Genomic DNA, 17,850 nt, shown 5'->3' on the forward strand with positions numbered 1-17,850 from the left:
CTCACTCTTCAGCAGGATATTGTTATTTATAGTTCATATTCAGTCACGGCCCTGCTCGGTCAACTTCAGGCTCAGTACCTAACTATGGCGCGTCAAAATAAATGAGATTTCTCTCCTCAATAACCCGAAACGTCAGTTCCGGCACTGCACTACTATTAACCCCGCTAGTTTCCTTTCCGACCTGCCTAACGCCACTGAGTCTCACTGAGACTCATGACTGTCTTTCTCTCTGACAAGACGATGCGTCGTTATGCGTTGATCTCACTGATTCTCCAATACCAAATGCTGATCTGAACCTATTCACCGATGGTAGTTCATCCATCGGTGAAAGGGGGGTTAGATTATCAGGGTATGCAATTGTTAACCAACAAGGAGAAACACTTGAAGCAGCAGCATTCGAAACTCCCTTTTCCGCCCAACAGGCTGAACTTTTTGCACTTATCCGAGCGTGCGTGTTAGGAGAGAATAAGAAAATAAACATTTACACAGACTCCAGATACGCATTTGGAGTCACACACAACTTCGGTCAATTATGGAAGAACAGGGGATTTCTTACATCTGCAGGCACTCAGATATCCCACAAAGTTAGTTACACAATTACTACAGGCTTTAATGCTCCCTAAACAAATAGCCGTAATAAAGTGCGCTGCCCATACGACAGGCAAAACACTGGTGGACGCGGGTAATCGGCAAGCGGATCACCAAGCCAAAGAGGCTTCTCGCTTAAAAGACAAGGTGGTACCAAAAATGATGGGCCAGACTAAAAGCTCAAAGGGTCAGTCTCCCTCTGAAAAGCCAATGCCGACCATCACTGACGTCATTCAATTACAGGAGGACGCTCCTGGCTGTGTAAAACGATTGTGGGAAGAATTGGGATGTTGTTATGATCCTGTAAACAAATTGTGGGTCACCCCGGCAGGGCAATCTTGTATGCCCGATGCATTAGCACCCTGGGTTACCGAATGTGTTCACTTTGCAACTCATTGTGGTGCGCGAGCTACGGGTGATGTATTGCTAAAAACATGGTGGCATCCAAGACTGCAAGACATAGCACAAAACATTAGCAGTCGTTGCCTAGTATGTCAGCAGTATAATCCTGGTAAAGCAATACCCTGTAAAATGGGTAAAACCCCGCTACCGGAAGGTCCCTTTGAGACACTCCAGATGGATTGCATTGAGTTGGAAAGATGTTATAAACATGTATTAGTTATTGTTGATGTATTTAGCAAATGGATAGAAGCTTACCCCACTGTAGATAACAAAGCTTCCACGGTAGTAAAAGTTTGATGTGAGAAATTGTTCCTAGATTTGGGATTCCATATCGATTAAGCTCTGATAATGGACCTCATTTTGTGGGACAGATCAATGAGGAATTTTGTACTCAGCTGGGAATAAAACAACAATTACATTGCGCATACCGACCCCAAGCAGCAGGAATGGTAGAAAGGGCTAATCAAACATTAAAAACAAAACTAGCAAAACTACAGGCAGAGACTGGAGCCACTTGGCTCAAATTATTGCCTATTGCCCTCTTCCAAATACGTGCAACCCCAGCTGGAAAGACACGACTGAGTTCCGCCGAAATTTTATACGGAAGACCCTTGCGTACTCCTTGGGATCAAGGGAAACATAAGGAAGTACAGTTTCATCATATGACTACTGAAATGGCCAACTATGTGATAGCCTTGACTAAAGTACTAAAGGGCCTCCATTCACGGGTACGAGCCGCTTATGAGGAGATACCTCCCTTGTCCAGTTCTGTCACTATTAATCCGGGGGAGTATGTTCTGATTCGTAATTTGGTTTGGAAAGGATTAGAACCCCGATGGGAAGGACCACACCAGGTCCTACTCACTACTCCCACTGCTGTAAAAGTGGAAGGCAGAAATGCCTGGATCCACATCCACCATTGTAAGGTTGTGAAAATGCAATAGAGAATAACTCTCTGTTTCAAGCCCCAGGTAATAACTTCCGCATCATTCACGGGATGAAGGACAGCCTTATTATCGTAACCCTGCTGGGACCTTTGGAAACTGGAGGAGGCCAAGCGAAGAACCTGCGGCCCCAAGGGAAGACGGACTCATCACCCCTGTCGAGGAGACACCTTACAATGCACCAGTCAAAGCCCAGGAGAAGGACCGTGGAACGCGACCCCTGCGGTCGGATGTTCGGCCTACGTACAATGATGCAATCGGACCATACTCATCAGTGGAGTGACTAAGGGCAACCTACCCTGTCATCAGGTCAACTGTAAATGGGACTATAGCTGCAGAAAAAAAAAAAAATTCATTTGAGGTATGTCAAATTCAAAGTCATCTGGATTTGGTTCTTTCCTTCGAGTTAGAATCATTAAAACTTCCTCCTTTTTCTCTCCTTCCCTTTCAAAGTACCTTTTGAGCATATTCACATGACACACTCGATGGGTTTTCCTTCTATCTGGCGTTCTTACCACGTAGTTCACCACACTTAATTTCCTTTCAATCCGACACGGTCCACAAAACCTTGCTTTTAAAGGTTCACCTGCCACTGGTAACAATCCTAAACCTTTATCGCCACTGGCAAAACTACGAACTTTTGCTTTCTTGACCGTTACCCGTTTCATCACATGTTGTGCAACCGTTAAATGTTGTCTAGCCAATTCACCTGCTCTATTTAATCGTTCCCTAAAAATTGACACGTTATCCAATAATGTAAGTTCCAACGACTCACTCACCAATTTTTCCTTCATCAATTTAAGTGGTCCTCTTGCCTCATGATCAAAACTTAGTTCAAAAGGGCTGAATTTGGTTGACTCATTAGGTGCACCCCTAATTGCAAACAGTACGAATGGAATTCCTTTATCCCAATCCTCAGGTTAATCTTGACAATAAGCCCTCAACGTCTTTAATGTCTGATGCCACCTTTCTAATGCTCCCTGCGATTCTGGATGGTACGCAGTTGTTAAATTGTTTTATTCCTAAACTATCCATAACTTCTTTGAATAACCTGGAGGCAAAATTTGATCCTTGATCCGATTGTATTTAATCTTTCTAGGTGTAATATTGCGTACTGGAATGGCCTCTGGAAAACTAGTAGGCACGTCCATTAGTCAAAAGATCTTGATTCCCATTCTTTGTTTCAGGAAGCGGTCCCACGCAATCAATTAAGACCCGTGTAAAAATTTCCTCAAATGCTGGAATGGGTATTAAGGGCGCTGGTTTTATCACAGCTAGAGGTTTCCCCATCACTTGACATGTGTGACATGATCAACAAATTTAACTACATCTTTATGTAGTCCAGGCCAATAAAAATGTTTTTGTATTTTAGCTTGAGTTTTCCTTACTCCCAAATGACCTCCCCCTGGTACCTCATGAGCTACTCGCAACACCTCCATTCTATACTCTACCGGCAATACCACTTGATGAACTTCTGCCCACTTTTCATCCGCCTGCAAATGTAAAGGTCTCCATTTTCTCATCAAGACATCATTTTTACGGTAATAACACTCTGGTATACACACAGATTCCTCTTCCGTGTATGCTTTCCGATACATCCGTTTTATTTCTATATCTTTCTGTTGTAACTCCGCCAATTTTCCTGAACTAAAAATATCCGCCTCTTCCTCCGCCTGTTCTTTTCCAACCATCTGATCAAAAATCGTTTCTGATAATTGAACTTCAACTTCATCTTCACTCTTTGATTTCTCCTCGTCTTAACCTGTGACTTTGCGAACTTGTTACTACACAATCAGGAAAAATACCAGGATATTCGTCCTTCAACACTTCAGTTGTCTGATTTTCCACTGGCTTATCAACCACAGTAGGCATCACTCCCACCTGCGATCCAGCTTATCATTACCCAAGATAAACTGTATTCCTGGACAAGATAGTTTCTCTATTACTCCTACTACCACTTCACCACTCTTCATTGGACTTTCCAACCGTACGTTATATAATGGAACACTACTCTTGAGAGTTTGGCTCAAGATGGATTGGAACTTTATGCGAAAACAAAATGTTAGATAAAGCTTTATGTGAAGAAATGTCAAGACAGGCTTTTGGTAGCAAACTGTAATCACTTGTTTTTGTACCAGACAAATTTGCAGTAACGGCCTTGGGAATGGTTGCGCTAGGCTTGAAGATAATTATAATTAAGCTAAAGGCACAGATGGAATGCGAGGGGGGCTGCCCTCAGCAAAATGGAATGCGAGGGGGCTGCCCTCAGAAATGAACCAAAAACTGTATAAGAACTGCTGTTAGATGTATTGATTTTGGCTTACTGTTGTAACTCTCAAGAGATAGTGGTCTTAGCACCGGCCGAGAAATAAACATGTGTTAAAGTAACAAGGTGTTCGACTGATCATTTCATCCGGACTGGCAGCAAAGAATCCTCACTCTTCTCACCCTGAATTCCACATATTACCACCTTTTCTGGCAACATTCTTCCCAAACTACATAACTCCTCATCTCTCAACATCAAAGATTGACTAGCTCCCGTATGTCTTAAAATTGTGACTTCTTTGCCTGCTCCTTCTGGTACACGAGTAAACTTTACCCACACAAGTAAATTATTTAAAGAGATCTGGCACCTTCTTATCAATCACCTCTTGATCAGGCTGTACAATCTTTTGCACCTCCTTTGCTTCACTTGGGCTTTCCTTTACCATTTTAACAAACCCCACTGACTTATCCTGTTTTATCACATCAGCCTTCCCAGTACCTTTCTTCAACCACCAACACTGTAACTTTACATGGCCTAGTTTATTAAAGTGAAAACATTTGAAACTTTTCATTTCTCTTCCACCCTCCTGGATTTCCTTTTTAATCTGAGGTATACTCTCCCTATTATCTCCCATCAGATCTCCGTTACCTCTACCACTTGAGTATTTCTCTTTCCCCAGTTTCTATCCCTCACAGGTTGAAACTGATGTCGGAAACCAAGCTTTGATTTATGAAATAATTCATAATCATTTGCCATTTCTGCTGGTAACCTCGCAGTTTTAACCCTCTGCTCTTCCACATGAGTTCTCACTACTTCAGGAATTGAATTTTGAAACTCCACCAAAAGTATAATTTCTCTGAGAACTTCATATGTTTGCTCTATTTTCAAAGCCCTTATCCACCTATCAGAATTACTGGTTGATCCTTTCAAACTCCATGTATGTTTGACCAGGTTCTTTCCTTAAATTTCTAAACCTTTGTCTGTTGGCTTCAGGCACTAGTTCATATGCACCTAAGATGGATTTTTTCACCTCCTCATACATCCCAGATACCTCCTCCGGTAGTGATGCAAACACTTCACTAGCCCTACCTACCAGCTTTGTTTGAATCTGTAATACCCACATGTCCAGTGGCCATTTCATTTGTTTAGCTACCTTCTCAAATGAAATGAAAAAGGCTTCTACCTCCTTCTCATCAAACCTTGGCAATGCTTGGATATATTTAAATAGATCCCCACAAGGCTTCGACTGTAACGCACAAGCTCATTATCCTCATCACTCTCCTCAAACTGTACATTTCCCTTTAAATATGCCAACTGCATTGTTTTTGCCAAATCTAGTTTTTAGTCTCTGTTTGTAAGGTACTGCGTGTGACGTTCTCCACCCCAGAAAACTTCAGAGCCATCATGCACAACACACTCCCTACTTAAAACTGGAATACCACACCTGAAAAGCAAACACAAATATGCTCACCCCCCACTGTCTTTAAGTTCACTAAGCCAACCCAATCACAAAAGATAGACTTTTACCCCATGAGCCCCCTATTTATTATGGACTAGGGTTTAGAGAACACCAAAGTTTATCATTGAGTTCACCTGACCCATAACGTTTAATAGATTTTGGTTATGGGGAGCACCAGGGGCCACTTTACAGGTGTGATGCAACAGAGATAGAACGTATTTTTAAAACAAAACAATGTTTATTCTATGAATCCAGTTAACATTTTATAAACCCACAGTAAACACCTTACCAACTACCAACACTGATAACCCCCCAAAAAGATACAGTACTCTACAGGTAACCCTTAGTTTACTTTCCTAACAACATCCATAAGCCAAAACACTTTTTAACAAAGACAGGTTTGAATTCTCTAGAGACCAGTTATCACTTCTAAATTATCAAGTGATCTGAACACCTTGTTTAACATACAGAGAGACACCAATATACATCTGCTTGGTTTGAATGTAGCTCTCCAACTGAAAGCAAAACTAAAACACAGAGCCAAAAAGAGCTTCCAGCTCAAAACGAAAGTAAAAAGCAGAATCACATTCCAGCTCGACCCACACAATGACATCACTGCAGCCATTTGATAAAACACACTTTTTTTAAAGGGACTCTCGCATGACAAAATTCCATCTGCCATTTCTCTGCCCAATTTTGCAGCCTATCTCTATCCTTCTGTACTCTCTGACAATCTTCATCACTGTCCGCAACTCCAGCAATCTTAGTATCACCCGCAAATCTGCTAATCAGACCCGTTACGTTTTCTTCCAAGTCATTTATATATATATTACAAACAGCAGAGGTCCCAGTACTGATCCCTGCGGAATATCAGTAATTACAGCCCTCCATTCAGAAAAAAACACTTCCAGTGCTACCCTCTGGCTTCTAAGGCCAAGCCAGTTCTGAATCCATCTAGCTAGTTCACCCCTGACCCTGTGTGATTTAATCTTTTTGACAAGCTTGCCATGAGGGACCTTTGTCAAATGCTTTACTAAAGTCCATGTAGACAACATCCACCACCCTTCCCTCATCAATCATTTGTGTCACCTCCTCAAAAAGCTCAATTAAATTAGTGAGAAATGACCTGCCTCACACAAAGCCATGCTGTCTGACGCTAATAAGACCATTCACTTCCGAATGTGCATAGATCCTATCTCTAAGAATCTTTTCCAATAATGTCACTAATTTGCACGTTGTCTAGAATGAAGTCTCAACATATCTGATCAACCTAGAATAACAACCCTATCAACTTTAGAGATCTACAAATAGATTTACCTGTCTCTGCTTGATCTCTTCTTTCTTCTGTTCTAGAAAGGCAGAGGGGATTCCTGCGATGTTTTCTTGCGCACTCAACAGCAACGGCCACAGCTCTCCCATGAACATTCTTGCATTCTTCCCATTCAAAAACCCCGTCAAGTTAATCTGCATCAGCTTTGCGTCTGGGTTCTGTAACAGACACAATATGAAGGCAGGAAGGTTATTCGGAAAAATCCAAAAGCAGTTTGTTTCATTACTTTCAATCTACCTCAGTATTCTTTAAAGGCAAAATTGACAGTTTCAATGCTTTAGATAATAGCAAATTACATTATTGTTTTTCTATCTATGCTGTGTACCATTTCCCTCATCTATCAGCCTATATAATTTAGCTGAGTGTCAGCTGTGTCTTAAGATTTCTTTCAATATGAACTATACACTTAAATCCCATTTACGAGGCCAGGCGGCCTCTCACTATTTCCTGACAATAGCCAATGGGCCTTCTGTAGTTTTAGTGAATGGGTACTGCACATAGGTTGCCAGAGCAACGAGGTCCAGTAAAAAAAACACACAAACGTGTCAGAACACCATAAAGCAAGTACAGAGTCCTGAGGTCTTCAATTTCTTCTGGTCGACTCCTGAACCCAAAGTTCCAAGTCCCCTGTAGAGAAAGATGTTCCCTTGGGTTGCTTCCGACTCCCTACTGCAACTCAATCACCTTGAGTATAATGTTATATCATTTATCTAAATTGTAAGAGACGAACAAGCAATAATGAGTAAACAGCCACAAAAAAGAAAAATGAACAGTTTATATTAAACTTCTGCTTAAATAAACTTGCCTTCATGCTCCAAGTGAGAGCTGCTGCTGTTACCTCTCCAAATCTGAGTTTTACATTAAACTACAATATCTAATAACATGCAAGCACCTCAGCTATGTTACAATGTATTAATTCAACAAACTTTCACATATACATGCTGATCCTTCCACTGATTTATAATCTATCGCATGACTATTAGAATTACTTTACAATTTGAGATATATGCTCTGATTTTAGCATACTGCAGCACTGCTAAATTAATTGATTATGCTTATAGTGATCAACATATCTAAATTTGTTACCACTGGGTAGATACAGGGCTGCAAAGATAGTTCTGCTAATCTGGACTAGCCCTGACATTTTAATAATATTCTACCATTAATGCCAAGTTATTTTTATCTTTGTTCAATATCTACGTACATAGGGCATACATGCTATGGTTTAAAATGCTTTCAGAAGATAGTTTAATTTGTAAGCAAATGCACAGAAATTTGGTTGCATTACAATTTAACACTACTTTGAATCTTCTGGCAGCTCCGAGGGGTTTCAGACATGTTAGCAATAGCACCCACACGGAACCTACCAATGCAACAGACCGACAAAGAAATCTACACTACTTTTCTTTTCTTGCATCCTCCTGCAACTGGGAGGGCAGCATGGTTTGGGCTATAAACTTTTCTTTATTCACCATTAATGCCACTCCATGATCAGTTATTAAGAGGTACAATTCAAGCAGAGCAAACAGGATAATTTTTCTTTCTTTCAAAGATGTACGCCTTGCTTCCATATAGAATTCTATCCAGCAGTACAGTTGCTGCCATGTTATTCATTTATAAAATAAAAAAGCCTGAACATTTCTACTTGGACAAATTAGATCAGACACATTTAAATGTTAAGGATACATTTCAGTCGCATGAAAATAGAACCTTAGGGTGGGAGGCACAAATTCAATATGTACCATCTGTAGTTCCACATCAAGCATGACTTTCCTCCTATATACCATGCCTAAACATTCTTCCCCAAAATGAAAGATGGAGTCTCAGTATCCCTTGGGTTGCAGTGGCGAGTTGAAGTTTTGAGTATTTTTTTTAAGAAAACAATTAGCCCTCCAGAAATAATCCAGCATCCTGATTTTTAATTAAGGATTCAAAAAACAGCACTTTTTTCACATTGGTTATTAATAAGCCTAAAGCTTCACTAAAGAGCCATATCCAGTTTTCAGATTACAGAAACAATTTTATCTGCAATGGTACATTTTTCCTTATCTAGACTGGCTAATGTTTTGCTTTCCACTTTTTACTTCTGAGCAGTGTAAAGTTTGTCCGAGTGCTCTTCATTGAGTGGCATGAGGATTTTCGTCTGGTCACTTTACACAACTCACCTCCAAACACACACTGCATCATCAAGGGAGGAGGGTCAGAGCGACATTGGAATTCACTTTGCTGTGACCTAACAAGGTGATGGTGCTATACTTCAGACGGAATAACATCCATTTTGGTTCAGGCCTTTTAAATCATAAATCACACGATCATTAGAAAAATGCTGTCAAAGGCGCTTATTATACAACAAAACAAGTAAGAACACATACAAGATGGATTTTCTTTTGTTACCTGAGGGCTAACTGAGGGGTCATTCAATATTTTCAACTGTTTCACAAGAGTATATTAAGCACTCTTAAGGAAGAGCACCCAACCTTGTATGTGCAAATACATTCAGCTTACTGATCAAAAAATAATTAATCAGCATTCATGTTAATTTCTTTAAGGTAAGGAAAACGACAAAAAGGAAAACTCAATTGAAGCTATGCGAGTACCTTTTTAAAAGTCTGTAACATTCATAGATCTCATTTTGGAGCCCAAATTAATTTGCAATGGGTATTTTCAGAAGTCAGGAAAAATTTCTCAATGTACCCTTGTGAAAATAGCTGAAAGTGCTTAATGGTCCCTAAAGAATCCTATCATATTTAAAGCTATCCTTGCAGCTTTTTAACCACGTTTTATACTGTCTTCAACATTAACTGTGTAGAAAACAAGCAAACCTGACACTTTACATAACTTTCTTTCACCAAAAGTCCAGGTGAAAACCACATCACAATAATTATTAAATACTCTTTCGTGTTTCCAATGATTACCTTCTCTTCAAGGTGGTTGAAGATGAACTCAATCACAACATCATCCTCGAACCCAAGCATTTCTGTCACTCTCTGAGTAATCCACGGCTTGATAACTTCCAGGTTCACTTTGTGCATGTCCACCTGGAAAACCCAGTTAAAGAAAAACTTTTAACATTCACTTGCAACTTCCAAATCATAGCCTCAGTGGAAGATTTTGTCTTAGTCTGTTGAAATATTTTGCAACCAATGCAGCAGAATGGAACACCAATACACACAACCAAATGACATAGAATTATATCTGATTTTTGATTTCACCCATACTGAGTGCTAAACAGAATTGCAAAAGGAGAAATTAAAGAGGAAATGTTATACCACCTCCAGCTTCTCCTTGACAGCCTGTTTAGCAACTGCAGAAGCCTAGCAGTAGGCCACTCAATCATCCTTCCAGTCATTGAAGAAGAGATAAAAACTGAAGGAAGTGTTTTCTTACACGAAAAGCAAAAGTGCATTAAAGTATTACAATGTGCCTTACCTAAAAAATAAGATTTTTTTCCCTTCAAACCTGAATATTATTTTATTAAATTTTGTTATATTTGATGATTATAAAGCACTGGTAGAATGTGTTCATTTGAGTTGCATTCATTTTTCAATATTTCTAGCTGTTGGTCGAAATTAACTACGCGTACAACCATTGCAGAAACTCCACATCTATTATCACACATAATTTGAGTAACTGGGTTCCCTATAAAAATAAACCTCAACACGCTAGTGTGTTTTGCATTCCACCAAGTGACTTCTTTTCCTTCAAATTTCTTATACATTTGTTACTTCATATTATATTAATCGCACCTGGAGTAGACTGTTTAGCCCCAAGCTGTTCCAGCATCCAATGAGATCACGTTTGATGTGCAACCTAACTCCATAGACACTTCTTCCGTCCTATAATCCTCAGCCTTTCGTCAACAAAAAGATATCAATCTCGGATTTGAGTGATATATCAATTGCTGGTTGTAGAGTTTTAACCTTTTAACGCCAATTGTGTAAAAGATGCATCTTCTACTATTGCAACAGGATCTTGCTCAATTGGGCTAGTGGGCCAGTGAATGGCAGTGGAGTTTAATGTATATAAATGGGAGGGATGCATTTTGGTAGATCAAATCAGGGCAGGACCTACTCAGTTAATGGTAGGGTGTTGGGGAGAGTTATAGAACAAAGAGATAGAGGAGTACAGGTTCATAGCTCCTTGAAATGGAGTCACAGGTGGACAGCATGGTGAAGGAGGCATTCGGCATGCTTGGTTCATTGGTCAGAACATTGAATACAGGAGTTGGAACGTCTTGCTAAAGCTGTACAAGATATTAGTACGGTCACACTTGGAATACTGTGTACAGTTCTGGTCACCCTATTAGAAAAGGATATTATTAAACTAGAAATAGTGCAGAAAAGATTTACTAGCATGCTACCGGGACTTGATGGTTTGAGTTATAAGGAGAGGCTGGATAGACTGTGACATGGAGCGTAGGAGGCTTAGGGGTGATCTTATAGAGGTCTATTAAATAATGAGGGGCATAGAGAAGGTAGATAGTCAACATCTTTTCCCAAAGATAGGAGAGTCTAAAACTAGAGGGCATAGGTTTAAAGGGAGATACACAAAAGGGTCCAGAGAGGCAATTTTTTCACAGAGGGTGGTGAGTGTCTGGAATGAGCTGCCAGAGACAGTATACAGGCGGGTACAATTTTTTCTTTCCTAAAACATTTACAGTTATATGGGCAAGATGGGTATAGAGGGAAATGGGGCAAATGCAGGTAATTGGGACTAGCTTAGTGGTTAAAAACTGGGCAGCATGGACAAATTGGGTCGATGGGCCTATTTCTATGCTGTAAACCTCTATGACCTCCAATATCTCCCAAAAAGGTCTGGCTCTAATTTTTAGACCAAATCCCAAGTTCTACACTCCGTTACCAGAGGAAATGTTTTCTTTCTATCCACCCCATCTGTTCCCTCAATATCTTAAAATGCCTTTGATGCAAATAGATTACAACTACCAGCATAACTGCTGCAAACGGCTCACAGCATGAGCTGTGAGCAGTACCTGTTATGCAAACAACTAATGGTACCATTTTCCACAGTACACTATTTTTGTGCTCAGTTATTTTACCTTTAATGTTGTTACCGCCAAGCAACCTGCTATGTCTTACATGACTCCAAGATCTAAGCATAGACCTAGTGTCAAAAATCTGTTGGGGTGGGGGGAGCAGAGGGTGAATTAGGGACAGAATGACTGTGACGGCACAGTCAATGTGGATTTGAAAGAGCCAGCAGAATGGGTCAAATGGCTTCCTTCTGTGCTGTATGACTCCTAGATATGCTGTCTGAGTAGGATTCTGCCTGATCTGAAAACATTTTAACCATATGATTGCAATATGTATATCAGTTTCAAGTCTAAACTCAATCTCAAAAGGGCAAAGTATTTGAGTTGAACTGAATGTGTTGCCAAACCTTCAGGTTTAGTACTGGGGAACAGCTCAAGTGTAACATTCTAATACAGTGCACCATTAGCTCTTTTAGCTCATCTCGTAGTGGATGTCAGACAGGCAATGTGTCAAATCAGTGGCAATAGGGATGTTGAGGGAGCTGGTTGTAAGTCAGAACTCCGTACGGACAGAACACATGCAGCTTCTCGGAGGATCGAGAATCTTTGGAATTCTCGCCCCCAGTGAGTAATGAAGGCTGGGTCACTGAATATTTTCAAATCCCTCCATGCGCTCACCCCTTCATATCCCTGCAGCCTCCTCGTGCCCGACAATCTTTGCAGGCCTCCAATTCTGGCACCTTGCCTAATTTTAATCCCTCAACCAGTCGCAACTGAGCCTTCAACTGGTTTAGTCATAAAAATGTAAGAGATAGGAACAGAGTAAGCATGCATCCCTTCCAGTCAATAAGATTATGGCTGATCTGATCTGCCCCTCATAGCCCACGACTGATACTCTTGTCAATCAGAAATCCATCTAATAGGACTTCCGGTGGTGGCAATGTGCTGAGCGGTCGCACATCAGGTGGCTCTCCTCCCAATCGGACCCAAAATAGCATATTTTCTTAGATTTTGGGCTCACAAAGCCACCCAAAACTCCTCTAAACCCAAAAGGTATTAACAGCAAAGAAGTGGAAGGGAAGACGCCAGCAAACGGTGGTTCAAAGGGCCGGCGAGAAGGCAGAAGCGGTGGAAAGGGGCAGGAGCAACGAGCGGACGGATCAGCGGACCCACGAGGTGAGTCAGAGGCCCTGGCGAACCAGGAGGGGGGCGACCGGCGACCCGAACAGCGGAAGAACAGGCAGCGACACCCCTTCCACCACACCAGGGGATGGATGGAAGGCTTTCCTAAAAAAAGAACTGATCGCCATGAGGGAGGTGATTAAAATGGAGTTCCAGTAGGTGTTGAAAGAGATGGTGGGGGAAGCGATGGCCACCCTCCAGCGCACAATAGACGGCCTGGGAAGGAAGGTGGAAGCCCAGGAAAGGACAATTCTGGACCTGGAACAGGCATCAACCGACCAGATAGGATCGTGGCTCTGAAGACCAAAGTGAAGAGGTTGGTGGCAGCTCAAGGGAACTTGAGGAGAAAGGTCGATGACCAGGAAAACAGGTCCCGACGACAGAACATCTGTATAGTGGGACTGCCAGAGGGCGTTGAAGCAAGGGACCCATCGGACTACATCGCCCAACTGCCGGGGAACTTAGACAGGAGGCAGTTTCCCAAGCCCCCCCAGAACTCGACAGGGCACACAGGTCGTTCCAACCTAAATCGCGACGCTGACCCGGTACAAGGACTGGGAAAAGATCCGGAGGTGGGCCCGACAAACAAAGTCGTGCTCGTGGGAAGGCCACAGAATAAGGATATATCTAGACATTGTGGCAGACCATGTAAAAATGAAAGCCAAATTTAATAAGGCAAAATCGACACTCAACAAGAGCAGGGTGACGTTCGGCATGTTGTTTCCGGCCAGACTCTGGGTAACGTACAAGGGTTAAGAACACTACTACGGCACCTCAGCGGAGCCCTAAGAGTTCGTGAGAACAAACAACCTAGAGAAGGAACAAACATAGCAACGGTGAGGGCAGCTGGGAAAAAGTAGGAAAGCGGAGGACGAATCGGGACCGAGATCTATTGTACGGACTCTGCTTGCGCGGGACTGTGCTGCATCGTTCTTGGATTAAGTAGGAAAACAGAAAGAAGGGAGAAGAAAGAGGAAACAGGTTCAGGGCGAGGAAAGGGAATGGAAATAGGCAGACAGAACAGGTTCAGGGCGAGGCCAGCACAGAGAGGGGAGCCACCGTATTAGCAGGGAGGGCTAGCACAGGAAGACAAGCATTAAAGGGGGCCGCGGTGCAACTCTCAGGGGAGGGAGCATGTGGCCAAGCATGGGGGGGGGAAGACAGAAAGGGACGCAAATACGCAGTGTGGGGGGGGGAGAGAGAGAGAGAGAGAGAGAGAGAGAGAGAGAGACAGGGAAGGAGGGGACAAGGAGGGGAACGGGGGAGATTCAGAACAAAAAAGGGGCAGAAAGATAGGAAAGGATTGACAGCGAGACAGACACAGGCCTCCGCGAGCAAGGAACAGGCCGAGTAATCAAGATGGCGCCGCAAGCAGTCATTTTGGAGTGTCCTTAAACAGAGGGCGGCTCGGACTGCAGGGGCGCACCCAAATGGCGTACACACAGTTGGTGGCAATGTTGGGTGCCCCCTGGACAAAGGGAAATCCCGGAGTGCAGGAGCACGTCCACCAGGTAAATATGGTTTATCCCAGAGGACCACTGGGGGGCCAGAAACCCCCTACCAGGAACGTAAGGGGACTTAATGGCCCGGTGAAAATATCCAGAGTCTTCGCACACTTGAGAAGCCTGAAGGCGGACATAGCCTACCTGCAGGAAACAGACCTGAGGGAGAAGGAGATTACTGGTAAGGGTTGGGTGGGACAGACGTACAATTCATGCTACGGGACGAGGGCTAGGGGAGTAGCCATATTGATTAGCAAGTGGATGAGATTCACGGAGACTAGGACGGTTCCGGACCCAGGGGCACGGTGTCCTGGAAGAGGCACCGGTAGTACTGGTGAACGTCTACGCTCCCACTGAGACAACACAAATTTTATTAAAAAGACCATGCCGGAAATCCCAGTATTGACTGATTATGGGGGTGCAGCTTTAACTGCGCACAGGACCCGCTTACTGATCAATCGAGCCCCAGAACAAGGAAAAAGGCAGGCATGGCAAAGTAACTGGGAGCATATGGGGACTGTGGGCCCATGGAGGTTCCTATGCTTGAGAGAAAAGGAATTCTCATTCTTTTCACAAGAGCACAATGTATATACCCATGTCGACTTCTTTACAGTGGGGAAATCGGTGCTTCCAGGAATCATAGGATCGGAGCACTCGGCGATAGTCATCTCCAACCACGCTCCACACTATGTGAGTGTGAGGTTGGAGTCAGACCATGGCCAGTGCCTCACATGGAGGCTGGACATGGACCTCCTGGTCGACAAGGCTACTAGACTAGAAGGGCTTGAGGTTCATGAGGAGGTGTTAGCAATTCTGGAAAGCGTGAAAATAGATAAGTCCCCTGGGCCGGATGGGATTTATCCTAGGATTATCTGTGAAGCTAGGGAGGAGATTGCTGAGCCTTTGGCTTTGATCTTTAAGTCATCTTTGTCTACAGGAATAGTGCCAGAAGACTGGAGGATAGCAAACGTTGTCCCCTTGTTCAAGAAGGGGAATAGATACAACCCCGGTAACTATAGACCAGTGAGCCTTACTTCTGTTGTGGGCAAAATCTTGGAAAGGTTTATAAGAGATAGGATGTATAATCATCTGGAATGGAATAATTTGATTAGAGATAGTCAACACGGTTTTGTGAAGTGTAGGTCGTGCCTCACAAACCTTATTGAGTTCTTTGAGAAGGTGACCAAACAGAGTTGATGTGGTGTATATGGATTTCAGTAAAGCGTTTGATAAGGTTCCCCACGGTAGGCTACTGCAGAAAATATGGAGGCATGGGATTCAGGGTGATTTAGCAGTTTGGATCAGAAATTGGCTAGCTGGAAGAAGACAAAGGGTGGTGGTTGATGGGAAATGTTCAGACTGGAGTCCAGTTACTAGTGGTGTACCACAAGGATCTGTTTTGGGGCCACTGCTGTTTGTCATTTTAATAAATGACCTGGAGGAGGGCGTAGAAGGATGGGTGAGTAAATTTGCAGATGACACTAAAGTCGGTGGAGTTGTGGACAATGCAGAAGGATGTTACAAGTTACAGAGGGACATAGATAAGCTGCAGCGCTGGGCTGAGAGGTGGCAAATGGAGTTTAATGCAGAAAAGTGTGAGGTGATTCATTTTGGAAGGAATAACAGGAAGACAGAGTACTAGGTTAATGCTAAGATTCTTGGCAGTGTGGATGAGCAGAGGGATCTCGGTGTCCATGTACATAGATCCCTGAAAGTTGCCACCCAGGTTGAGAGGGTTGTTAAGAAGGCGTACAGTGTGTTAGCTTTTATTGGTAGAGGGATTGAGTTTCAGAGCCATGAGGTCATGTTGCAGCTGTACAAAACTCTGGTGCGGCCGCATTTGGAGTATTGCGTGCAATTCTGGTCGCCGCTTTATAGGAAGGATGTGGAAGCATTGGAAAGGGTGCAGAGGAGATTTACCAGAATGTTGCCTGGTATGGAGGGAAGATCTTATGAGGAAAGGCAGAGGGACTTGAGGTTGTTTTCAATAGAGAGAAGGTTAAGAGGTGACTTAATTGAGGCATACAAGATGATCAGAAGATTGGATAGGGTGGACAGTGAGAGCCTTTTTCCTCGGATGGTGATGTCTAGCACGAGGGGACATAGCTTTAAATTGAGGGGAGATAGATATAGGACAGATGTCAGAGGTAGGTTCTTTACTCAGAGTAGTAAGGGCGTGGAATGCCCTGCCTGCAACAGTAGTGGACTCGCCAACACTAAGGGCATTCAAATGGTCATTGGATAGACATATGGACGATAAGGGAATAGTGTAGATGGGCTTTAGAGTGGTTTCACAGGTCGGCGTAACATTGAGGGCCGAAGGACCTGTACTGCGCTGTAATGTTCTATAAGGCCTTTTGCCAGAAAACATCACAGGCCATAGGCGATTACGTTGGTAACAACCGGAACAGGGAGGTCTCATCCTCCAAGTTCTGGGAGGCACTGAAGGCTGTGATCAGAGGGGACATTATAGCCTACAAGGCATAGAGATAAGGAAGAAAGGGAGGCCAAGCAACAACTCATGACTCCATTTTGGAGGTGGACAGAAAGTACTCTGAGGCCCCGACCATAGAGCTTCTGGCGGAGAGGAAAAGCTGCAAATGGACTTCAACCTGCTATCCACCAGGAAAGCAGTGTGCCAACGCCGCCAGACAGGAGGGGCATTTTACAAACACAGAGGAAAGGCTGGCGCCTACTGGCTCACCAGCTGAGAAAGCAGGCAGACAATAGGGAAATAGCCCAGGTAACGAATAGCAGAGGCAGACTGGTAGAGGAACCAAAAGAGGTCAATCAAGCATTCAAAACCTTCTACCGAGGGCTATACACCTCCGAGCCCCCCCCCCCCCCCCCCCCCGATAGGGTGCAGGAAGGAAACAGTACCTCGATGGACTGGAAATGTCAGTCGTGGGGAGGCTAGACAGGGGGAGCACCAATAGATCTGGGAGAGGTCATGGAAAGCATCAGCTCCATGCAGGCCCGGAATGCACTGGGACCGGACGGATTCCCGGCGGACTTCTCTAAACAATTTGCATACCAGCCCTGGCCCCACACCTAAGGGACATGTTCGCAGACTCACTAGCAAGGGGCTCTTTGCCTCCCATGCTAGCGCAGATCACAATCTCATTGATACCCAAAAAAGACAAACACCTAACGGAATGTAGATCATATAGACCCATTTTGCGGCTGA

At 43.4% G+C, this 17,850-nt stretch overlaps 1 protein-coding gene across 7 annotated transcripts in view; it reads right to left on the bottom strand.

Annotated features, from left to right (window-relative positions):
* The window catches only part of srrm1 (serine/arginine repetitive matrix 1), an 83,135-nt gene that overhangs the window by 50,141 nt on the left and 15,144 nt on the right, over positions 1–17,850 (bottom strand). For 6 of the 7 annotated variants that reach the window (XM_072501116.1, XM_072501114.1, XM_072501113.1 and 3 more), the window contains exons 3-4: positions 9,905–10,027; positions 6,977–7,147 (exon numbers count right to left, since the gene is read on the bottom strand). In XM_072501116.1, the coding sequence (XP_072357217.1) occupies positions 6,977–7,147; positions 9,905–10,027 (294 nt within the window). Of the gene's footprint in view, positions 1–6,976; positions 7,148–9,154; positions 9,282–9,904; positions 10,028–17,850 lie in introns of those variants that run through there. The other variant, XM_072501118.1, reaches the window with a different exon arrangement.

Source organism: Scyliorhinus torazame, chromosome 1, assembly GCF_047496885.1.
Source record: "Scyliorhinus torazame isolate Kashiwa2021f chromosome 1, sScyTor2.1, whole genome shotgun sequence".
Taxonomy (NCBI): domain Eukaryota; kingdom Metazoa; phylum Chordata; class Chondrichthyes; order Carcharhiniformes; family Scyliorhinidae; genus Scyliorhinus; species Scyliorhinus torazame.